Source organism: Ruditapes philippinarum, unplaced genomic scaffold (genome assembly GCF_026571515.1).
Source record: "Ruditapes philippinarum isolate M1 unplaced genomic scaffold, ASM2657151v2 ctg4065_1_1_1_1, whole genome shotgun sequence".
NCBI lineage: Eukaryota > Metazoa > Mollusca > Bivalvia > Venerida > Veneridae > Ruditapes > Ruditapes philippinarum.
In genome coordinates, this window is record NW_026858801.1 from 45,669 (window position 1) to 72,551 (window position 26,883).

The 26,883-nt window shown below is 32.9% G+C and overlaps 1 protein-coding gene across 1 annotated transcript; it reads right to left on the minus strand.

Moving 5' to 3' along the window:
* Positions 1 to 12: 12 nt before the first annotated feature.
* Positions 13 to 24,608, minus strand: LOC132754314 (fibroblast growth factor receptor 1-like). Its single transcript, XM_060744931.1, has 12 exons — positions 24,505 to 24,608; positions 23,903 to 23,983; positions 10,518 to 10,589; positions 9,001 to 9,069; positions 6,429 to 6,592; positions 5,183 to 5,334; positions 3,952 to 4,065; positions 2,929 to 3,073; positions 2,237 to 2,347; positions 1,374 to 1,573; positions 769 to 891; positions 13 to 78 (listed from the first exon to the last, which is right to left on the minus strand). Exons 1-12 carry the CDS (start codon positions 24,606 to 24,608, stop codon positions 13 to 15), a joined length of 1,401 nt encoding a protein of 466 aa, XP_060600914.1.
* Positions 24,609 to 26,883: the final 2,275 nt, after the last annotated feature.

A 26,883-nucleotide genomic window follows, 5' to 3' on the forward strand; every position in this document is an offset into this window, starting at 1 on the left:
TATATATATAGATTAGACGCATAAAATGTTACATACAGCAGGGTTTTTCAAATAGTTGAAAGACCCTGCATACATATTCTACAAGAATTACGTGCATATGTGACTTATATTAGATATTTATCTGATGCAACTATTCCTTTGGCTTGAATGAAATGCACGTGCATATTTCACATCGACTTATTTGGAGGGTTCATCTGCCGTTTTAGACACAGTTGGTACGGTCTCCGGGCAAGTAACCATTTTGAATCAAATCCTTAAGACGGATGATATGGAAATCCGAAAAAAAACCCAGCACAGCAATTTTGATGATAAAGCGATCATGTTCCTAGACAAATTAAAGCGGTATATGCAAGGTATTGTCAACGCCCCTATAGCAACAATATCGTTAAAATTTACCTTAAAGCAGCATGCCTCCAGATTCCTGCTTATCTTTATGAAAATTTTAAAAATGCATTTAAAAGTAAAATATTTTGAACAAAGAAAATAATTTGCATGTTGCAAACAGCATTGGCAATCCACGTAATTACCAAAAAGTGGTCGAAGTCAGTAAAAATAGCCATTACTGCTTTAGTAACGCAGTTGAAATATGGTGATAAATGCTGCAAAATTTGTCCTTAGTCGCACATAGCATATAAAACCATTTTCTCAAAAACTCAGCACAGTTTTCTCAAGGTAAATTTTCTGGATATACATGTATTTCGGCTCATCTGGAGTCATGCAGCTTTAACATAAATGAATTATAACATTATAAACAACAACTGCACATACCGCTGTTTCTTGATAATAATAGTCCGACTCATACACATCACGTGATAGGCCGAAATCGGATATCTTAGCAATCGGTCCTTTAGACAGCAAAATATTTCTAGCTGCAAGGTCACGGTGTAAAATCTGCATAAACATGGAATAAGGGATTATTAAAATGCAAGTTAAAAGTATGCGCAAGATTGATCAGTGATCAGATGTGTCACCTGATGATAGCTAATTACATGTTGCTGCTATATTGTGCAGGAGACCAAAATTCATTAACAGGCCAAAACGCGTTTTTTTTTTATTCTAGGGCCATAACTCAGCCAAAATCAGTTACGCAGAAAAGCCATGTAATATGCACAAATACACGAGATACCAATCAATTCTGTAAAGTTTAATTTTATTTGCATAAGTTGTATAAGAGAAGTAGTCCGGACAAAACTTTAAAAATAAAAGTCATTTAAGGGCCATAACTCTGACAAAAATCATTAAACTCAATAGCAGGCGACAAAAATGTATCAGGGTGAGTAAAAATACCCCCTTAACTGATACTTACTTTATTCAACTTAGACAAATTAACAATTTTGACATTAAACAGACAGTTACGTTACAGCCAAGTATACCTTTAGAGAACTTAAATAAGCCATGCCCTTCGCTATATGCCACATAAACATATAGAGCCGCGAACATTGTGACCATAGATACGACTTCTCCTCGGAACAATCCAGGTTTTGTATCACTGTACGATTGGCTTCATAATATGTCCTCAAAAAGTTCTTAAGATCGCCATCCTCAGCAAGTTCCATCACTATTGCACGAGACCCTGTAAATTATTTCAACAAGTAAGTTGAACTTTTTTTTTCCTTTTTTGGCAGTGTAAAGAAATAGCCCCGACTTTTTTGCTAGGTCATCTGCTCACAAACATTTCCGGTGTTTAGAGTTTTATGCAAACTGGCTGAATGGCTATCAAAATGCTATACTGACTTGGTTTGCATTAAACGCTTTTGATAGAAACAAATTTCACTGCTAAAAACCGGAAAAGTTCAATTTAGCAACTTTTATTGAATGTTATCTACAAGGAATATAAACATCATCATCTATTTCCAATACTATACTTGTACTAGTAATTTCATAAATATATTTTTAGGGAAGCTATAGCCTTGTATCATGTTCTAATAGTATATCGAACCATAAAATATTTGTTATCGGAGTCACGACCATAACTCTTCTTATGACACCACTACTGGTTATTATTGAAATAATTAGCAAGAACGCGTTATACACATTCGACTTTTAGCTTCAGCTCAATGTATTTTCTTGCAAAAAATGAAGAGAAGTACGCTATGAATTCAACTTGGTTTCTAACAAGTATGTTTTCATATAATCACAGTATTTTACATGTTTTAAACATTTTATTTCGCTTGCATCTATTCATTAAATAACTTGTTTACGAACTACAAATGTAATAATATGTATAATTATTCACCATTGATAATACACGATCCGTACACTTCAACTATATTTTGGTGGGATCCAACTTTCTTTAAATTTTCACATTCCTTCATCAAACTTTCTGTTTCCGTTGGATTTACATTATCTAAATAGTAAAAAGAAACTGCATCATACATGTACATACAAAAAAAAAAGGATCGGTGGCCTAGTGAGTGAGGTCTATAACTATAAACCCAGGTATCGTGGGTTCAAGTACTGCTAGACTCACGACCATGAATTCTCATATAACACCGGTACCGGTTAGTTCTATACAGCGGACTCGAAAATGGTTCAAATAAGATACAAGTTTTCTTCACAATCATGCTTTGATGAAAAATTAACATACAAAAACCATTTTTGTTAATAGGAACAAGTACCTGTTGGGGGTGTTAATAACACCAATATTAAAGTATTGCGAAAACATACCTTCTGAACTATTGGTGGAACAAGAATGTCAATGTGTCCTCTTGTAGAAAGACAAACTAGAAAGGGTACCATCAAAGAAATTCATATCATTGTTTTCTACAACACCACACCGGCTAATATAGAAGGTATTTTAACGCATTTTTTCACAAATTAATGATAGAATCGCAAACTGATGTCAAACATTTTCATGATAAATACAATATCAGCCTTTATTAAATTTATCTCTTCATATTTACAGTTTTAATGTAAACATTTTTATACCTCTGATTCTTTTGATAGCAACTTTCCTTCCAACATTGTTAAAACCAGTCTCAAAACCTTCATATACCTCACCAAACGCCCCGCGTCCGAGAAGTTTTACCAGACGAACTTTACCATACACAGTCAGTTCCGTAAATCCTACATCCTGTAATTAAAATATATAAATTGTGATAATTCAGAAAAAATGTTTTGCTCGTCTGCATCTTGTAGTTAAAACAGAACGTTATATGAAACTACCCGCCTCAGAGTTATCAACCCTTGCTTTGCTAAATATATTTAATTGACTCGTCCGTCTTTCAATCTGGACAAAATCATTCATCATTTTTAGGGAAAATTTCAAAATTTAAACTGACCGGATAGTGAACAGTGCAGACCATTACCAGACTTCCTGGATGTGTCAGTTGATCTTGATCTGGGTGATTTCAATTGCAATACAGCATATTAAAGATTTAGAAAGTACCACTTCTCTGTGAGAAGACATTTTTAAATAACTATTACATTCCACACGCGTGGTTAAGATTTCAAATCATTTACCCCTCACCGTTATGGCTTCTATAAAAATCTGGAAATTTGGATTCTTATATGTGAAAGTGATTCGGAATTGGTACGTGCTCATGCCTGAAATAATGCACGTAGGACATCTGAGGTCTTCTTCCATCAGTAAAGCAGAAATGTCGCCATATGACCTGAACAGTGTCTTAAAATCCAACAAAAGAAACCATCCACACGTGGATTCATAACTGCTAAGGTTATGTAATAGCCGCACGGTGCCCTGTTTGTGCCAATTAAAATGTTACATGTTATCATTTTGACATCACCTACCTTTTTATCAAATACTCTAAATAAAGATTATAAATTATCCCCATGAGCAAAGAACACTACCTAGTTTTCTTGCGTTTTCTTCTTCGTGAGAATGTTTGAAAATTGAAGACGTACTTGAAATATGGCAATAGCTCTGTACTTTTCTTGCCAATTTTCTTTTTTTTAATATATCTTATAACTTGTTATTCAAGTAAAACATACTGTTTGCTGCATGTCCTGTTTTACTTGGTTTCCATAGAATCGTTTAGGCGACAAAGACATTCCCGAAATATCTGTCACTGATTGTGCTCGGTAGTAGTGTCTGTTTGTCAACATCTGAAGAATAAAAAAATCACAAACTTCATTTGCTTATAAACTTCAGTTACTTAAAGACCTCAATTACTTATAAAGCTTAGTTACTTATAATCTTCAGTTGCTTATAAACATCGGTTACTTGTAAACTTCAGTGATTCATAAACTACATTTTCTTATAAACCTCAGTTACTTATAAACCTCAGTTACTTATAAACCTCAGTAACGTATAAACCTCGGTGGTTTTCAAACTTCGGTTGCTTGTTAACTTCAGTTATTTATAAACTTCAGTTTAATATAAACCTTGTATCATAGTTTGGGGACTTTTCTGTTGAAAATGTGTCCGAGTTAAATCGTATACATATACATGCACTGTGCGTTAACTGGAGTGCAGGTATTAATTACCCGCACTCCAGAGCATGCCCATTGATTGGCTCATTTTTGCTGGGGTTTCCTTTTTGTGACGGCAGAGAAAGTGAAAGCGACAGAAATTTCATATTTAGATGTTCGTTCATTTGTTACTTTTCCACGGGGTTTCATATTGTGACAACAGGGAACTTATTTTCATGTTTGACTATGTTACAAAAGAGAAAGAACATCAAAACGCTCTTTCTATTACACAGTAACATAATATTATACACTTCAGTTACCTATAACTGTTTTTTGGTGGACTAGAAATTAGTCAACCTATCACTTAGATAAAATATAGTTTTAGCTTTGGTATGAGAAGATCACGTTGAAAACAAAGTAATACAATTTATTGTCTCGTTATTGAGGCAAAATTCAGTATTTTAAGTGATTAACATTTTGAACAAATTTGATGATAATTCTAGGCACATTTTTATCCCACTGACTACACATTTAAAAAATCCCTAAAATTAAGTTGAAATTGTCAAGCAAAGTTTCAAAGAAGCTGTATGGGGGATATACTTTCATTAAATTTATATATTTCTTTGACTTCTCCGGTGTTTCAATGGACCCCGAACTTTTTTATCATCGAAACATGTCATTGGAAATGCGACAGGATGGGAAAACGTAACGCAAAACGAAAAATTGAATTAAATAAGTAAAGATACAAATAGGCTATGTATAGAAAAATCAGCAATACACTTTTATTAGCAAATGCAGTCAGTATATATACCTTGAAAGGTTTCCTTTTCTTTTTGGCGTTTTTCTTCATGAACCAGACAAATGACGCACCCACAACGCTTGAAACACCTACACCGAGTGAAACACACACAACAATTTTCACCACCAATGTCATATCATGCAATACTTCCGGTATGATGCTATCTATAAATAGAACATTTACCCTCACCATAAATGATATCTTAAATAGACGTGTCCATGTTCAATATGGTTTAAACCATTCATCATTCCTGGGGGAAAAATCGAAAATATTTTGTCTGAATAGGACCAGTGCAGACCAAGATCAGACGTTCAAGCTGATCTTGGTTTGCACGGGTCACATGGCTATATTTAGTTTGTGCCAGAAGGCTAAGGGCTATACATATTTATTTATTTCAACACGATTATGTCATAAACTTTGAGATAACCCCCCAACCCCCTGAGTCCGAATCCTGCAACTAACCAGAGCTGACGTCGTTAAGAAACATGAAGGCTTGATGACACGACAGACACATTAACCAATAGGCAACATCCTCTGTTTGGAACGAAATTGATTACTTACTGCATATATTTGTTCTTTTTCAACTATTACAAATAATTTCCTTTAACGTCCAGCGTTTGCACCATGTGCACCTACAATATATATCACAGTTAAATTTTATTTCGTTATGTGTTATTATATTTAACATACTTTCTCAAGTTTTTAATACATGTAATATAGATCTAATGAATAATAATTTTTAACAAAGTTTGTCATAATATGATTGCTGAGTACCTTACAGGATGCTATTGTAGTAAACCGCTGTTAAACTTATTTAGGATGAGACAATAAGCCCTGTCCAATATAGGTTTTGCAAAACAAAATCTGAATAGTATTCAACAACTTATAATGAAATATTTATTTCATGCCAATTTCATTTTTATTTCAATTCTTAAGGTGAAAATACATTAAATTAAAGAAAACACCCAAAATGTGTTTTTTATTATAAAAAAGGAATTGCTTCTTAGGATTTGATATAGAATGTTTGGACTCGGAATAGGGAAACGATACAGTACAATATGCATTTGATACGGCCTTTTCTAAACTCGGGGAAATGCAAAGGTAAATTTGAAAATGATTATTTTTAGAATACCACGTGGTGCAAACGCTTGAAGTTTATTGATTACATTTTATAACGTGTGAAATAATTTCTCTCATTTCACACGTAGCAATATCATATTTTCTTGTTCAAAAGTCGAAAAATAAAATAAAAATTTACCACAATCCAAACTTTCAACACTAAGCCGTAGCATGCTGATATTGTAGGGGATATTACATGAAATATTGTCTGATGCTGTGTATGCCTGCACAAACTGTATCATCCACTTCAGAGAACAGTCACATGTCCATGGATTTCCAGCCAGCTGGGTCTCGTTTTCGTGCCTGTATATCAAAATAAAAACAACAAAAACAATCATCATCATTAGAATCATCATCATCATCATCATCAACAACAACAACAACAAATGATTTGTACAACGTTTATAATAATCCATCTCCACTACATTGTGAATATTAGACTTTCATAACATAATATTGCTGATTATATGTTTTTCAATATCATTCCAATAAGCCACCGAGAATGGTTTATAATAACAGAATTATATATACATGTAGCATGGACGTTTTGTTTCAACGGAAAAACAACAGCTAAATATTACCACATTTCAATCATAGACTGGCTCGTAATTTCCTGAATTCATTCATAAACCAGTACATAAGATTGCTTAAAAGATTTTGCCATTTTCTCTCTTATAAAATAACGGTAATATCGGTGAAAGGTAAATATGAAGATAAAATAGTGTCGCCATCTTAATCGTAAAATCACGTGTGTATAAAGAATAATCTTAATTAAAGTCTCATCCATATGTAACAACATATGAAATAGTTTAATTACATAATTTTACAAGATAACACAAGAGGCAAATTACGTAAAATAAATGCTCTCTGAACAGAACAAGCAAGTCGGATTAAAGAGACTCCACTTTGATCTTTTGACAAGGTGGGACTAAAAATAACTTTTCGAGATTAATGTTCTATTTGATAAAATTCTAGACCAATAAATTGTATGCAAATCTTCAGAGCATTCGATCCCTTCGTATTTCCAGAATAAATATTTGAATTGTGAAAAATGATGCAAAATTGAAAGCGTTGCAATTGGTTGTATTTCTTTTCTATCTTTTGCATATCTATTTGTTTAAAGCGTCCCAAAAGATCTATATAAGAAATTGACATTTTATGTTTTAGGCCTTTGGACCACAGTGGAGTTCCTTTAAGACCGAATAGCTCAAGGCAAGATGGGATAGAAGTGAAACTAATACAGACATGTAATCATTATAACCACGATAAAAATCTTGACAAAACCCTTCATCATTTTAGGGGAAAAAAATCATAATTTATACCGACTGAATAGCGATCAGTGCAGGCCATAATCAAAAGCCACGGACATCATATGACCAACGTGTCATGAAGGACATCAACATGTCATTGTAATAGTAATAGAAAGAGCACCGAAACACGAGGCTATCTGATTTGTACGAGGGGGCGTAGCCCCCGAGTATAAATCAGATTGCCGAGTGTTTTGGTGTTCTTTCTCTTTTGTATCATAGTCAAACATGACAGCACGTTTCCTGTTGTCATAATACGAAACCCCAGAAAAAATGAACCAATGAACGAGCATTTGAATATGATATTTCTGCCCCTTTCCCTTTCTCTGCCGTCACAATAAGTAAACCCCAGCAAAAATGAACCAATCAACGGACATTATCTGGCGTGCGGGTAACTGATACAAGATAAAATTTGTATCATAGTTTGGGGACCTTTCTGTTGAAAAAGTGTCAGAGTTAAATCGTATACATATACATGCACAGTGCGGTAACTGGAGTGCGGGTATCAGTTACCCGCACTCCAGATAATGCCCGTTGATTGGTTCATTTTTGCTGGGGTTTACGGAATGCCGTAAGGGCCATCGCCTATGAATGTGTTAGTCTGAAACGCGAATGTCGATAGTACGATGGTGAAAACACGAAATCACGAAACTACGATGATGAAAACGCGATAGTACGATGATGAAATCACGACAGTACGATGGTGAAAACGCGATAGTACGATGATGAAAACACGACAGTACGATGATGAAAACGCGATAGTACGATGGTGAAAACGCGATAGTACGATGGTGAAAACGCGATAGTACGATGATGAAAACACGACAGTACGATGATGAAAACGCGAAATCACGAAACTACGATGGTGAAAACGCGACAGTACGATGGTGAAAACACGATAGTTTATCGCGCTTTCATCATCGTAGTATCGTACTGTCGCGTTTTCATCATCGTACTTTCGCGTTTTCATCATCGTGCTTTCGCATTTTCACCATCGTAGTTTCGTGATTTCGCGTTTTCATCATCGTGCTATCGACTATCGCGTTTCAGATCAACACATTCATAGGCAATGGCCCTAACGGCATTCCGTAGGAACGTGCTGTCATGTTTGACTATGATACAAAAGAGAAAGAACACCAAAACACTCGGCAATCTGATTTATACTCGGGGGCTACGCCCCCTCGTACAAATCAGATAGCCTCGTGTTTCGGTGCTCTTTCTATTACTTGGACAATATACATGTATGCTTAAATCAAATGTTTTTATTGAATCTTTGCAACATTATAAACGGATTAAAGACATCTACCACGAATGTATAGTGTGTAATGGCCTTATGGGCACGCTCTTATGTCGAAATAGATATCTAACTTGAAAATGAAGTATAAAGTAACAACTTTCGCTTACCTCACATTCATTTCTAGGATTGGTAATATATCAACATGTATTGTTGTCAGATTGTTGTTTGTCAGGTATCTAAAATAACAACAATAGATAGCATTAAAATTCACAATCTAATTTAGGTTAATCTTGTTATAGCATGCACAACAAAAACAATAACAACAAAAAATTCACCTGCCTTTGACGTTTGTAATGATCTCTGTAAAATTAACAACAAATAAATTCATATTATACGATAAAATCAAAACTGAAACCGGATCCAACTTTTGTCGTCTATAGAATATGCTTGAATTATTTATACGGGAATTCAAAAAAACTCGGGTGTGAACAATACCGTCAAATACCATAAATAACAGTAATGTTTGATAGAAAATGTATCAAATCTCGTTTAAATATTCTAATGCTCACTGGCAGAATTTTGTTCACTCGATGTTTTATCACACCATAATAGATGATACCGGATATGTTAACTGGTTGATATGTTTTATATCCGAACACTAATGACGAATTAGAGAACGCCACTGGGAATGACAAATGATGTTATAACATTTCATAAAGCAGCCTTCAATAACGACAGACCCAAGAGGTCAATAAGTTCTCTCTCTCTCTATCTCTACTTAAAAGGAAATTGTAAATATTGATAAAATTCTTAATGCACTGAGATTATTCAACATGTATTGTATTTAGCTTTGTTGTTAATTTATTCCCATAAAACAATTAATAATTCCGTTATTTCCATTTTCAGGTGAATGGACAAATGGCATCGCCGTCATGGTCATTGAATTTGCGTACAATCCGAGGCTATCCAGCTCATTGGTTCTACTGACATGTGCCATCACGTGCCTGGCATAAGGCACTTAGTTCTTCCTCCAACAGTTAAAACTGAAGATTCGCTATATATATGACTTAAACACTTAAAACCCAACAGAGACCAATGACATGGGCAGTTTGCCACACAATTTTTAAAGGTCAAGAAAGTCAAGATATAAGCATTAACGTTAACAGTATTGTGTATATCATTCGGGAAAAGGCGAAACATATATATAATACCGATACAAACTAAGTGGTGCGCTGGTAATCCTTTTTGCAGATATGTTTGTTGTTTGCATAAATATGTTTCAACCGCTGTTAGCATTGCTTTTTGTCATATTTTAACATCATTTCACTATCATTTAACGTACATGTAGTTGACATAATGTGGAAGAAAATCATAACAATGTTTTATATTTATGTATGGTAATGTTATACTTATGTACTATATACTTATACACGTGTACTTATGTACAATAATATCATACTTATGTACTATAATATTATATTTATGTACTATATATTTATGTACTATAATATTATACTTATGTACTAAAATATTATACTTATGTACTATAATATTATATTTATGCACTATATATTTATGTACAATAATGTTATACTAATGTACTTTATACTTATATAAATAATACTATAATTATGTACTATATACTATTGAACAATAATATTATGATTATGTATTATATACTTACAGATATTCTAGGTTAGGTAAACGACTAAATACAGCTGGTTCTATCTCCTCTATCTCGTTATTGGAAAGCTCACTTTAAAAAGATACAGATGAGATTAAATACAAAATAATGTATCTTATATAAAAATAAAATATATAATTCCAAAAATTAATATTTTTAATATTTGCATAAAAGCCAAAATCTCAAAGTTCTTTTGAATAATTGTTGTTAATGTTACCAATAAAAATATTCAAGTTTTTCCGATGTCAGGTGTTGGGTTAAAGGGAACCCAGTCACAGAAATGCAAAATTTGCGATTTTTTCTGTTTTCCACAATTTTAAATTTTGGGTTTGAAAATGAAAATTTATATAGTAAATTTTGGAATTTTTAATTATGGGGAGGGGAAGAACAACCAAGATTGTAAAAGACGTATTTTGGTTAATTTTGTTTGGGGATTCCTTTCAATATTTGTTATACAAAAAACAATTCTTTAATGTTTTTTTTTAAATTTGACAATTGTTTTACTATCAACAGATCACTTGATATATATTTTGATCAAGTTTGCATAAATCAGGAGGCTAGCTTCTTTGATCTTAAACAAACGATTTTTAATAATATCATTTATATATAAATATATGATAAATTAATCACTTACAGATAGTACACCTCTGGTAAACAGTTGAACACAGATGGTTCGATCTCAACCAGATCGTTGTAGGAAAGGTCGCTTTAGACAATGAAAAATTCAAACGAAAAATATAAATAAAATTAATATAGTGAACGAAATATCAAACAGCGTTATAAGTAATATATACACTACAAAACTAGATAGTTCGGAAATGTGTTTGTCTATGTAACAAGTAAAACTGGTTGAATTCTGTAAAGAATACACGGCAAGTATATTTTTAATCTACATGGTTAATAATTATAGATATACATGGTGTATTTGTAAAGAAACTTACATTTCACCTAGATAGGTTAAATTGAAGAAGCTGTTTTCATGCAACCTTCTCAGATGGTTGTGACGAAGCGATCTGGAATTTGAGTAAAAGGAACAGATATGACTAACGTGTCGTGAAAGACATCCGCATATTAATTAAACATGTTATTGTAATAGATAAAATTTGGACAATATACATGTATGCTTAAATCAAATGTTTTCTTTGAATCTCTGAAAAGGTATCACGGAATAAAGACCTCTACTGCGAATGTTAAGTGTGTAATGGGCACGCTCTGATGTGATTTTAGACACGTCTTTATAATTTAGCAGACGACACATATTAATTCCTGTGTTTGTTTCTGGCACGGGTATATATAGGATTTCTAGAAATAACAAGAGCTGTCACGGGAGACAGCGAAGCTCGACTAATGAAATTCTGGACGCAGTTAGGAGGACAAAACTATGAAAGAAAAAATTGATAATAAGGAATAAGTATTTGAAGTTTGAGGCAGATACCTTTAAATCTAAAAAAGTTACCGTAAAAAATAACACTTTTCTAGTTTTGTTTGTTTGTTTGTTTCATTTTACGCCTTTTTCAACAGTATTTCAGTCATGTAGGCGGGTAGTTTCCTAACCATCGTTCCTGGAGAGTTACACCAGTACTAGACAACCTTCCTCCGCGCTAAACTACCAAAGCATCTCCCGGGGATCGAACCCACGCCAGAGAGGTAACTGGATTGGAAGTCATCGACTCTAACCCCTCGACCACGGAGGCGGTTTAACACTTTTCTAGTAAAATAATCTAAGTCTATGGCGAATTAATTGCTAGTGTTATGAACCTTGTCAAATAAGATGGGGATGATGATAAGGTACATACATTTGAAGTATGAAATTGACCCCTTAAGAAATAAAGAAGTAACAGTAAAAAATAATATTTTTAAGGAAAATTCTAAGTTCAAGGGGAGATAAATCTAAAAATATTGGTGCTAGAATTATGAACCTTGTCACATAAGATGTGAATGATGATAAGGTACATATATTTGAAGTATGAAATTTATGCATTAAGAAATAAAGAAGTAACAATAAAAATAGTATTTTTTAATGAAAATTCTAAGTTCAAGGGGAAATAAATCTGAAAATATTGGCGCTAGAGTTATGAACCTTGTCACATAAGATGTGGTTGATGATAAGAAACATATATTTGAAGTATGTAGTTGATACGATACCTTAAGAAATGACAAAGTTATATTGAAAAATATTTTACTGCACTAAAACGTTAATCGGAATCTGGACGTGGACGCGGACGCCGAGGCCGGGGCGAGTAGGACAGCTGTCCATATACTTCGTAAGGTCGAGCTAAAAACGTTTGCATAATTCTATGGTTACTGTTTACGTATTTTATGATCACTACTACATTATCACTGTTTCATGAAATCACTGTAATACTATGGTCACTGTTGAATTACTTCATGATCACTACATTATCACTGTTTACATGTAATCATTGTATTGTCACTGTTTTTATGATAACTGCGTAATCACTGTGTACTTTTTATAATTGAATGATCACTGTTTGTATGATTACTGCATAATCACTGTGTACTTTTTATCATTGAATGTTAACTGTTACGCTACTTAATGATCACAGCAATAATCATTGTTTAAATATCATCATTGTATGAGCACTGTTTAACTACTGTATTATCATATCATTGTATATTATACAAAACCATGTAGTTATCAAATAGTTATCATAAAGTGATATTGTATGATTTTGTAAGATAACAACATGTACATTGTATAATCACTGTAAACATACATTGATTACTTCTGATTACTACAATGTACATGAACTATGTGTGGTAAATGTAAGCTCTGTGTTAGATAACTATGTATCACTGTTAAGTAACCAAATAATGATTATAAATTGTAGCGATGTGATCACTTAATGATCACAATATGATAGTCATGATTACTTTATGATCACTGTTTGTTTACTGGTCAATTACTGTAACTGATCAATTATTGGTTATTCAAATGATAAATGGACTTTTGAAGTGGTTCGTGATTTATTTTTTTTTTTCAAACAAATACATGTATTAATATTTAATGCATTGGTTTTATTTTAAACTATCATAAAGCCATGCTATTCAATACAACATTGTTTTGAATGATTAAAACATTGTCGTGTTTTGTATAATAAACATATACGTCCATATTCCGTAAACTTTGGCCTCGTGTTTAAAAACATTAGCAAAAAAGTCAAGGCCGACCTTAACACGTGACTTTGACGCATGCGCAAATATAATTTCTGTGATAAGTACGGAACAATAACACGGTCTATATGTAATATCAGACTGAATACACAGACACTTAGGGTTTGGAGCTCAAAACGCCTTTAAAATCCAAATAAAATGCATATTTGTCAATCCCAGCACATGTACTGATCATATATATCAAAAAAACTTAATATAAGCCGTTTTGAAAAAAATCATATTTCAACAATTATAATAATACACAAGATAAAAATGTTCGCCGGAAAAAATCCGCACCCCTACCGTCATAATCACCATGTATTTTATTCCATTTCCAATATTTTCACATAATCCCTTTGCCCTCCATCGACCAAGAAGATATAATTCTTCACGATGATGGTCAATTTTAAACTTTCAACGGTAATATAAACAACGCAAACAGCCGAAATAAACATCAATTTTATCGCCGTTTTTTCCAACTTTCAAAATCTTTCGATAAATTCAATGGACCAGACGGCTATGAACGAAGCTATCCGATTATGTGGCCCCAGCTTTGCCGTGTGCAAATGCGCAGCGCTTTTAAGTTTGGGAACCACATAATCGGATAGCTTCGTTCATAGCCGTCTGGTCCATTGAATTTATCGAAAGTTTTTGTCCGTTGAAAAAAAAACGGCGAGAATATTGACTGTTTATTTCGGCTGTTGCGTTGTTTATATTACCGTTTTGAAGTTTTAAAATTGACCATCATCGTGAAGAATTATATCTTCTGTGTCGATGGACCAAAGGATTATGTGAAAATATTGGAAATGGATTAAAATACATGGTGATTATGACGGTAGGGGTGCGGATTTTTTCCGGCGAACATTTTTATCTTGTGTATTATTATAGATGTTGAAATATGATTTTTTTTCAAAACGGCATATATTAAGATTTTTTGATATATATGATCAGTACATGTGCTGGGATTGACAAATATGCATTTTATTTGGATTTTAAAGGCGTTTTGAGCTCCAAACCCCAAGCGTCTGTGGACGGTAGGGGTGCGGATTTTTTCCGGCGAACATTTTTATCTTGTGTATTATCATAGTTGTTGAAATATGATTTTTTTTTCAAAACGGCTTATATTAAGTTTTTTTTGATATATATGATCAGTACATGTGCTGGGATTGACAAATATGCATTTTATTTGGATTTTAAAGGCGTTTTGAGCTCCAAACCCCAAGTGTCTGTGACTGAATATACAATTGTTTAACTCCAAGTTATTCTATTTACCTATTACTCAGCTACTTACATGGTTTCAATATTCATTAACACCCCGAACGAATAAGCCTGAACCTCTGGAATGTAACTATGCCACATGTATCTGAAATTGAAGTTGGAAAAGTTATAAGGCCTTTTTTGAATAATACTGCACGTTTGTAACCTCGATTTTCATTGGATAATCGTGAAACTTATACACGACTGTTATATTAAATTGTATTAATATTCAGTTTTCCACAAATAAAGAAATTATGCAAATATAATTCATGTTTCGAGTCCCAAAGTTCCTAATGAAATCCATAGAGAGTTTGATATCATACCGATTCTATGGATTCATACAAAGCTTCAAAATCTGAATCTGTCTCGGTTAATTTAGCGCCTCGTCCAATATAGCTCGTACAAAGAATTCAGTATTGTACTCAACGTAAAATGTGAACAACATTGGTAAGCAATTTACCCGGAGAACGAAGTGAGGATTACATACCACACACGTATTTCTATTAAATATGTTTGGTCTGTGGACATATTGTCTTGTTTATTTTAAAAGGTAAAGGACAATTTAGCAATAATTTCATATTTGAATAAATCCGAGTATGAAATTTCTCTCATAATAACGCCTGTGGTATTTTGTAGTAAGATTATGTTACTAAAACTAGAAAGCCGATAATGGCATATAAGCACTTCTGAAGTTTTAACTTTTATATTCTCCCCAATGATGACGTTTCGCCTATTTTGCAGATATAAAGTTGTCGCGATTAAGATCGCATTACTGCAGAATATCATTAATAATTCATTCCGTTTCTAAAATAATGCACGTCATTTCGGTGAAAGGAATGTGTGGGTTATAAAATCAAAAGGAATTTCCGCCTATTGACGTTTGTTTTGTAAACCATTAAATCTAATGATTTTCATTTAATGGTTTTGAAACATTGAACCTTTTGTATACATTTAACGTTTATCGCTTAAGTTTCACAGTAGTAATACATTGTTAACAAGGCAGTCTGAAGGACAACTAAATCCCCTCCCGCAGCAGACATGAATGTGTACTTGTTGACCTTTAACCAACCATGACCTTGATGTTATGACATGCATATCATAAGCAACTTTGCTTGTCTCAGTTATTAACCAATTATCTTCCATATTCAGAAGAATATCTTTGTAGATCTTCTTATTTTGTTTAAATTTTAAATCAAGGTCTTGGTAACCATGGACAATTTTAGACTTTATATATTGACAAGTTTCTTACATACTTGGTTGAATCCTGCTTTAGGCAAAATTGCTGTTCCGTTGCATTTAGTAATATTTCCTGTTTTAACTTATAATACTTTTATCGTGACTCTTTTTACGTATTTTTTTCATGTTTTCATGTTTTACAAATCATTCAGGACTGGTATTGTTATAACCTTGACTTTGAGTGTAGCCACCTAGTTGTTGCCATCTGAACGTGATGATAGTGATAATTTGTGCCAATATAATTACAAAATTTCAGTAGTTAAATTATTAAGACGAGAACACACAATTGTTGACTTTTATCATTTGACCTCTATGTGTTACCTAGACCTTTGGAGAAGCAACCTGAATATTGCCCTCCTCACATCATGTCATTATGGCGACCATTTGTGCGAAGTCATTTTAAAAACTTTTCAGTAGTAAAAAAGTTAAGAAGCGGAAAGGAAAATGTGGACTTGCAGCGTGACCTTGACTTTGGAGGTAGCAACCTGGATGCACCTTGAGGGTAGAAACCTGAAAATTGTGCTCTGCAGATTGTGTCATAGTGGGGATCATTTGTGCCAAGTCATTTAAAAACCTTCTAATTGTCAATGAGTTATAGAGCAGACATGAAAATATATGTTTTAACATTGGACCTTTGATAAGTGTGATCATTTCTGCCTATTTATCTTAAAAACATTGCAGAGGATTAAATGTTATGGAGCGGTCACGAAATGTAGACTTTTTAACACTTGACCTTCAAGTGTTACCTTGATCTTAGGATTAGCAACCCAATTATTGCACTCTGCACATTGCCTTTTAATGGTGATCACTTGTGCTAAGTTATTTCAAAATCATTTCAGCGGTTTAAAAATTATGGAGCGGACATGAAACTGTTACGGACGGACAGACGTCTTTGTCAACATTTGGGTTTTTTATTATGTTTTATTATGTGCTTTTTGTTTCTTTATGATGCACTTTTTCACATAAACTAGTAAAATTACCACATAAACTAGTCTTTTTATTAAATTTCCACCTTTTTAACTAAGATTATGGCTGGAATGAAGCTCACAGACCACTTGATGTTTGCTCGGACAAACGGACTGACAGACGAAGGCCATTCCTATAAACCCCTTCACGTTTTGTGAAAATCGTATCATTCAGGGACTATTTTCTATACATATAATCACGGACTTTTGACAAAATTAAAGCTCGTGATGTAATAATGTTCCATATCATTCTACAATTATTTGTTATGTATATGTGCATGCATATATAGACGGACTTGACAAAAATGACAAAATAAAGTCGTTTTAGAGAAGCATGGAAAAATGCGAAAATAATACAAGTTAAAGTCATACTGGTGTGTACAGAAAAATTGCTATTTACTAATCAATTGGTATCTACGTATACTTACATGAACGCATTCATCTTTAATTGTGTACGATTTTATTGTTTGTTTCATTTAGGTGATTCCAGTACTTGAAATAAACCCTTACCATGCTGGAACCGAAGTAATGAACCGTGACAACCGGTATAGAGCCATGCCAGCCAGCACACCAGTGTGTTTGATCCGGCTGATACTGTTACATATTGAGAATAATGAACAGTTACAAAAATGGGATTTAGATATGGTACAAAACCACCAATCATGACAGTCAATTCGCCCCCTTAGTACAGCAACGGGTTAACTCCTGAATAAATTGTATAAGGAGATAACTCTTTACTGCACTAAGTGATGAATTATATAGAGCCTAATAGACTTACTCCAGAATTAAGAATATTTTGGGTTTCCCCAGCTAATCCGGGGGGGGGGACTTTTACAGTTACAGCTTCGAAAATATACGCAACAGGTTGGGTAATCTATTGTGACTGGTAGTGCACCGTGAAGCTATAACAGTAAAAGTTTTTATCCGGGGATTAGTTGGAAAAACCAACATTTGCCGAGTTCCGGAACAGCGCAGCTGATCTATACTTATAGGTGGCGCATTTTAAGGGTAAGGTGTGTTGTAACTTACGTACAGGTGTTTAATTTCCATTGATCTATTGGCTGTATATAAGTAGGTGATGACGTCACTCATTGTCATTTCAAGATGGGATGCATCTCTGAAAATAAATTTACTAAATTGCATCAAATTGAGAAAATGATTTATCAAACACTACCTTCAAATATTACATTCGTGTTCATCTTTGCAAGGCTCGGACATGTACTGTTCTGCAATCCTCTCCCGATTGGGGATTAAAAAAAAAAATATTTCCCTCATTCTTCCCTATACAAGCAAAATTTTCGGCTGTCCAAAAGGCATCACTCCTTTAACAAATTGACTTAAAAGATCTACGTGTATTCGAAATGTAATGTGTTCTTAACCACAAGGCCACTGGGGCACCTTGTTAAAATAATCAGGTCGTGCTCTCCTTGAGGTCCGGTCCACGACGGAGCATAGTAGACCACTAGGTCTCGCCGGTCAGGATCTGAATACAAATGTTTTTCCTGCAATATATGAATTGTTGTAATGTTTTTATAAAATCTTTAAGTCTCTACTTAATCCTAATTGTAATTTATATGTATAATAATCTTTATTATTATTGTACACTTTGGTGAAATGAAATATTGGTTCACCAAAAATAAATAAATGAATGAATAAATAAATAAATAAATAAATAAATAAATAAATAAATAAATAAATAAATAAATAAATAAATTGAATAAAGAAACAAAAACTAAATAAAAATAATAATATGTACTTTTAATAGAAATAAAACATTTCTTAGAAATGTTTTTATAATCAATTATTGGAGAAAAAAACACGCACACACAGTCAACAAACACTCAGGCTATATCCTGGTGTAAGGCCAAATGTAATTATATTTTAGAATCTAATTTCTTAAATACATATGACAAATCTGAAACACAAATTGAAAAGGATGAGACTGAATATTAATAAGGGAGATTTACAAAACCAATCAATAAATGTTCATAATAAGATATTTGAAATTCTTCCTTCTCGTGGAAGAACTAATAGTATGTTTGTTGAAACTCACTGACACGTGACGATATTAAACTGCACCAAGACATCCAAAGCATTCAGAAGGTATATTATTATGGAGCGCGCTATTTTGTTCAATGGAGAGCGCCATTTTGGTATCAGGAAGTTTTATTCAATTGCATTTGTTTAACACTATGGTTGTACCTATTTTATTATATGGTTGTGAGGTTTGGGGTATAGAGAATGTACAAATTATTGAGCAACTACAGTTACGCTTCTGTAAACTCATACTTAATTTAAAAAGGTCTACGCCCAATTGTATGATATATGGGGAAACAGGACTTTGTCCCCTAGTACTGCAGGTTAAAACAAGAATATTGTGTTATTGGAGTAAGTTGATAACCTCAAAAAATGATAAAATATGTAAAATATTGTATAATACAGTTCTTTCTTTACATGTTAATAATGTCATGACTTCTCCTTGGATCTCATTTGTTAAAAATACTCTTGATGAGCTTGGCTTATCAAACTATTTTTGTGATCAATATGTTGGTAACTTGAATAGTTTTAAAACTATTGTGAAACAGAGATTGAAAGACCAGTTCTTACAGAACTGGAAAGGAATCATAAATGGATCCCCTAAATGTTTAATTTATCGTGTGTATAAGAAAGATTTTTGTTTTGAGAAATACTTAGATATATATTACCTTTCAATCTTTGTAGAATACTTTGTAAATTTAGAACTATGAACCACCTTTTACCTATAGAGAAAGGTAGACATTTACATATTGAAAGAAATCAAAGAATATGTCATTTGTGTCCAAAACAATCTCTTGGGGATGAATTTCATTACTTATTTGAATGTCACTTTTTTAACTCTCTTCGTAAAAAGTTTATTGATTCAAAATTCTCAAATCATCCTAATATTTATAAATTAGAATCTTTAATGAATAGCTTTGACTATTCAATTTTATTAAAACTTGCATTATTCTGCAAAATTATTATTTCAAAATTTAAATAACTCATTCTCCCGAAAGTCATGAATTTCTCAACTTTATGAATGTATTTACATAGACACAATTTAGATAACTTCTGTATAAGACAAATCATGTCCAAAAAGTAAAGTCTAGTCAAATGTTATGTGTTAGTCAAATTGATTTCCTTATTATATAATTTTATGTTTATATGTTTTGTTAATTACTTTTGAATAACTGTTCATTATATTGTTGATATATCATAACCTTATGCATATTATATGCCTTGGTTTTGAATAAATCTTGAATCTATTTTACTTTTAGTTTGAAGGTTAGCTCAGTTATTATATAGCAGCAGACGCATTGAAGTTTATAAAATCAAAGGGCTGCAAGCTCTGTGGTATTTTCTGATCTTTGCAATCTAAATCGTACTGTATATCTGTATGTATTTTCCTGTATAAGTTTATTTTTATATACTATAATTCATCTTGCAGGGCACCGAGATGCAGCGACTGCGTTTAGATTTTTTACTATAACAGTTTGAGTTTGATACATACGGAATTTTGCATGACTAGAGTTGCATCAAAAAATCATTTATGTTCATTTTTTATGACAGCCACACTTTATCCTTGCATATCGTGGCTACTTCCTTAAAAAAGACACTTTAAAAAAAAAATAGTTGCCTCGACTGGGATTTGAACCCCAGACCTCTCACACCCTAAACGAGCGCGTTACCCCTGCACCACGGGGAAGTTATACGAAGAAAGCCTGAATAAAATCAAATAATTCTAAATTTAGAATTTCCATTTCGGGTTTGTAATCCTTATTAATTTCGAGGTATTTTGTTCACGATAAACCTGTTGTTTAACACTGATGTAAATAATTTAGCGAAAATCTTCTCGCATGTATATATTACACTAAGCGACAGTCAGATTTGTGTGTGTAATTAATACGCTCTGAAATATTCGGTACTCGACATCGCTAAAAATAGCATTTTCATTGTTTAAAATGATATTCATCCGCGCAATTTGTGATTGTGCATTTATTGACAATTCTATAAGCCAACGCTACTTTTAAACTTTGAATGCGTTGTAATTTGTTTGATACTTGTAACAAAATAAAAATATTTCTTTCTTTTACATAGCTAGTTTTAAGCTGTTTTGAGAACTACTTGTTGTTAGGTTTGTCGTGAAATTTTGTGCCAGAGATAGAATGTCAGCATTGTATTTCCTGATCTGCGGTCAGAAAATACCAAAAAAAAAAGAGAAGGCAAATATGTTATTACTAATCACACATTGTATCTGAACTATTATATAAAAATGCCATTTAATTTGGGTGTTTAAATAATTTATTCGTTTCCAACTCTGTCATTGACGCTCTAATTTTTATTTCATATAGTAGAACCCCACTAATTATCTTAATTGAACGTAATATCAATAATTGTCACTAAAGTATTGTTATAAATGCTGTTTTCCCTACATTCCTTTAATTTCCTTAAAGCAGTGCAGAATATATTAACTGTCCGTATTAATCGGTCTGAAAGAAATACTAACATTACATAATGTTGTGATAACTTTAATTTTCAGTCATGACTTGAAACCGCCGCGATTCCGTTACCTAGTCGGGTGTCTTCCTCGAATGAAAAATAAATCCCCGGCAGAACTTACACAGTGAGCTGAAGAGGCTAATGATGGTCTGTTATCTTAAGAACTCTGTCACTAACGCCTTTATTTCTATTTTATTCAGCTGGACACTACTTAATACAAAATGTATCTTGATGGACTTGTCCATATTCAATCTAAACAAAACCATTCATATTTTTAGGGACAATTTTGAAATGTGTACTGATAGAATAGCGAACAGTGCAGACCATAATCAGATATACTGTGTTCGATATGGATTTTATCACACGGGTTAAAACCAGTATCTCACTTGTACGAATGAAATAAAACATCTGTTCCAGTAATTAATGGATTGTTTCAATTCAACACGCAATGTTATTTATTGCTTATGAATACTTTTATAAGCAACAACAGAATGTTACGGGAGATAACGAGTGCATTCAGTCGGATCTTTGAACTGCATGGTAACAAGATATCAAAGTAATATGAGCCGCGCCATGACAAAACCAACGTAATGCGTTTGCGACCAGCATGGATCAAGACCAGCCTGCGAATCCGCGCAGTCTGATCAGGATCCATGCTGTTCGCTATCAGTTTTCTCTACTTTTTATAGGGTTTGTAAGCGAACAGCATGGATCCTGATCAGACTGCGCGGATGCGCCGGCTGGTCTGGATCCATGCTGGTCGCAAACGCATTATATTGGTTTTGTCATGGCGCGGCTCATATTATCATATGGCAACAGATGATAAGGGCTTGTGTTGCATTAATGGTTTAAAATATCGTTGACTGTGAGCTATTTTATTTATCTAGCTTGACACAATTGTTAATTTACTTTACCATATTTGCAATGTGTCGTTATAGACTATTATTCTATACATAGTTTGCTGATTTGTCACACTGACTTTCTACGAAGAGTCAGTATTGTGTTTGTATGCTTTTTAGCATATGAGCCGCGTCACGACAAAACCAACATAGTGCGTTTGCGACCAGCATGGATCCAGACCAGCCTGCGCATCCGCGCAGTCTGATCAGGATCCATGCTGTTCGCTTACAACTCTATAACAAGTAGAGAAACTGATAGCGAACAGCATGGATCCTGATCAGCGCAGGCTGGTCTGGATCCATGCTGGTCGCAAACCCATTATGTTGTTTTGTCGTGACGCGGTTCATATCAGAATATGTCATTCTTGGCCTATATCGAAGCGGATTCTATTAAATACGATTTTCTTTATGCAGGTTGTAGTTCCACGTTTAATATTTTTCTATTGAATGACTTTCTATATTTAGCATGTACATTTCCTTATATTTTTGTTTGTTCTTAAATTATCTGGATATTTGACACAACGATGAAGATTTTAAGAATTGAATATTGAAATCAATTAAAATGTTAATTAATAAGTCCCAAATCAATTTAATTGTTAAGAAATAAGTTCCACATCAAATTGAATCAAATTGTTAATGATAAGTTTTAAATCAATTAAATTGTTAATGAATAAATTAAATTGTTAAGAAATGAGTTCCATATGAATTAAATCGTTAATAAATGAGTTCCCAAATCAATAAAATTGTTGATGAAAGTGTATCATAACAATTAAAGTGTTAATGAATAAGTTCAAAATTAATTAAAGAATTAGTCAATACCACAAATTCATTAGTGAAAGGTTAATACAGAGACAATTATTGCACGACCAATTGACACCGCTTTAATGTAAGGTTTGAACAGAACTGCTGAAATCCCAGGGTAAGAAAAATAAGTAAGGTTTACGTGTATGATTAAAATAGAATAGTTTTAAGACAAATTTACTTTTAATCAATGTACAAATAAAAAAATCGATACTTGTTTACTTTTAATCAATGTAAAAATAAAATATGGATACTTGTAAGAGGAATTTACACTTCATCAATGTACGGTTAAACTGAACTTTCTAAAGAACTTTCTCGGTATAAATGCAATTAATGAACTACATGTATCTAATAATATCTCTGATAAATGTAAGGTTAAAACAGAATAATAGTTAGACTACTTTACACTGTATAACAGCATAATTTTAAGACCAACTTACATTTTATCAATGTAAAGTTAAAACAGAAAAATGTAAGACCATCTTACAATGTATCAATTTAAGGTTATAACAGAATACATTTATGGCTAACTTACACAGTATCAATGGACTCGTTTTCGCCATTTAAGCAAGTAGAATTCCTTTCCAGCCAATCATCTGTAAGATTTTTGAGTATTCTGTGAATAAAAATAAAACATGAAATATCAAATACAAAAATAGAATGTTAAATATCATTATATGTTTTGGTCTTTATTTCTAAGTTCACAATGGGCTACCATAACCAAATAAAAGATAAAGTAACGTTAAAAGGTATTGTTTTACATATACGAGGTATCAATTAAAGTGGCACTGTAGTTGTCTTTATATGTAGTTGTACATAAAAGGTTTGTCCGACCCTTCTTTTGTGTACATAACCTTTATATATTTAAGTGAAAAAAGCCATTCATTCGTGTTTCTCGTGCATATACATGCAGCGGACAGCCTAACCTTTCTGTACATGTATAACACTTCGATATGCACTGAATAACGGTAATAAATAACACTGATTATTACTTTACAAATTCCTCTTGTATATTGATTAGGCAATTAAGTGTGACACGTCATATTTACAAATGATTAAAGACATAAAAACCTTCGAGAAACATGTTGCGAAAAAATAAATAAATAAAAAATAGTGTGATAATTATAAAATACTTACAAATCACCCCACTTGTATTCACAAAGACCATCACAATATCTGCATGTATACAATGCTGCGATAACTTGAATATATGCGGACAAATAATTCTTGTAACCACTCATAATGTAGAAAATTAATCCTTTTCACGTTAGTTCCCACTACGATTGTTTTAATTATTGTGTAATTGATCAATTTATTCACCAATTTATTATTTCCCTGCATTCAATCAACGACTTTTTTTGCTAAAAAATTATATTTCCACGTGTACTATAGATATCTTTTCCAGTCCCTGAGATATTCTTATTTATTTTCTGTTTTAGTTCAACAACTGATAAAACATTGTTGAATGCGACATGCCGATTTAAAATTCAATCGGAATCAAATACGGATGTCGAGTGACAATTTTCATAGAATGTCATACATGAGTAGAAACCAATTGTAGTTATATGATAAACCAGAATAATTGATCTTGCCATACGGGCATATTATATTTTCAAATTGATATTGTTACGCCATAAACTTTCACATAAATAACAAACATATTGACAACGGTTTTTATTCATTTTTATCCTTACTTTACTGATTTTCAATAATGGACATCTCATATACACACAGGTCTCTCACATATCAGTAAGACCGGTGAACACAATGATATGGCGACTTTCCAGCTTTACTAGTAGTGAAAAAAACTTCAGGTATCATTCCAGGCACGAACAAGCACCTGAGTAGATCTACTGACGTTCTGTATGACGTTCCGAAGCTAGCTGGATAGCTTTCTCACCTGAAAGAATTCAAAGTCCCTGGCGGGATTCTAACCAACAGCGGAAAGGGGCAAACGCAAACGGCGGTTATCATTGAACCTGAATTGTAACACGTAAGTGCCATTTCATGAAAAGCGGCGTATTTCCCCAAATACAAGGTTGTATGTGCCCTAAACGAGAATGCAATGGGTATGGAGTTTTGAAAGGGGATCGAAGGCAATGAAGCCAACACATCGTTTCTGTCTATCGTGCAAAGCTAAGCCCTATGTTCACAAAGAAAAGATCAGGATCAAATGATCCTGATTTTATTTTCATTGTTTTATAACAACTAAAATTATCGTTTTTTGGTACATATTCAAAATGTAAAAAATTGCTGATTCGAAAAAAAAAACCTATTTTAGATTCAAATCTACGAATAACAAAACAAATACAAAAATGACAGGATCGAAATATGGATCAATTTCAGGATCATGATCAATATTAGGATGAACTTTAAAGCGTCGGTAACTTTCAAAAATAATAACAATAAATTTATTTTAAAATTTCATAAACATGCTATTTCGAGTCCAGTTTTATCAAGTTGATATTAATTATACATATTTAATCAATGATCCTTTGTGAACACGGGGCCAGGTATAATGGCGTTATATTTAACATGTAATTTTTTTCGAGAAAAATAGAATTTAGAATAATAGTAATAAGTAAGTAGTTGGTAAATATTAGATAAAAAGTGTCAGTGCGTTATAATGTTGAAAGTTAATATTTTGTATTTTGAAGGTTTGGGAAATTACTTCAGAAAGAAAGGAATAAATAACATATCTTAATGGTGCAGTTTTCTTGAAGCGGTGTTATGGGGTTCTAAACAAAAACTTGCGTCCATGAACATTTTAAATTTGGCCGTGTCGGAGGAACTTTTAATTTTTTTACTGTATTGAGTTGCGTAAAAACAGAAAATGTGCATTGTCAAATTCAAATATTTCTTCTTCGAAATGTCAAAAATAAGAATTTATCAGTTGATGTTGCATGATTCAGTATTTAAAGGAGAAGATTAAAGCCCTATTATCCCTCATACACGATTTATGTTTTTCTTTTTAAATGACAAACATGAATTTTATAACATTTAAATAAATGTTTGGTTTAAACATATCTATTTAAGCTCGATTGCGAAACAAGTTATTGCAACTTATATTAATCAGTCTCGATTCCGCTTCCTGGAAACAACCAGTACTGGAGCCATATGAAGAAACATGTCGTGACTCGAGTAGGGCTCGAACCCATGATCCCCGGGTTGAGAGGCAGACACTTTAACCACTAGGGCACCACTCCCCTAAAATAACTGTTTTAGACCTGTTAGATACTTATTACCTGAAAAAGAACTGTTGAATGCGAAATAATTTGTCAAAATAATATAAAGATTTGCTTAGCTACAAGAGTGGATCGGGTTGCATGTGTTATTTGAGCTATATTAGTTTGTTTAGCTAGGTTGAACTACACGTATGACTGAGCCAAACGTGGGATTTGAGCTTAATGTTTGTGTTGATTTAACTACACGTGTGGGTTCGATTAAATAAATGTGTAGGATGAGCTATATGTGTTGGCTAAGCTGCATATGGTGGCTAATCCACACATGTACGGT

Excerpts from the sequence above, each read along its gene's own strand:
- LOC132754314 (XM_060744931.1), bottom strand. The coding sequence starts at position 24,608 with ATGAGTGGTTACAAGAATTATTTGTCCGCATATATTCAAGTTATCGCA. Across the intron at positions 892-1,373 it reads CTTATTTAAGTTCTCTAAAG|ATTTTACACCGTGACCTTGC; the intron begins GTATACTTGGCT and ends ATGTTTATGCAG. Across the intron at positions 79-768 it reads ATTATTATCAAGAAACAGCG|AATATGTATGCAGGGTCTTT; the intron begins GTATGTGCAGTT and ends TAATTCTTGTAG.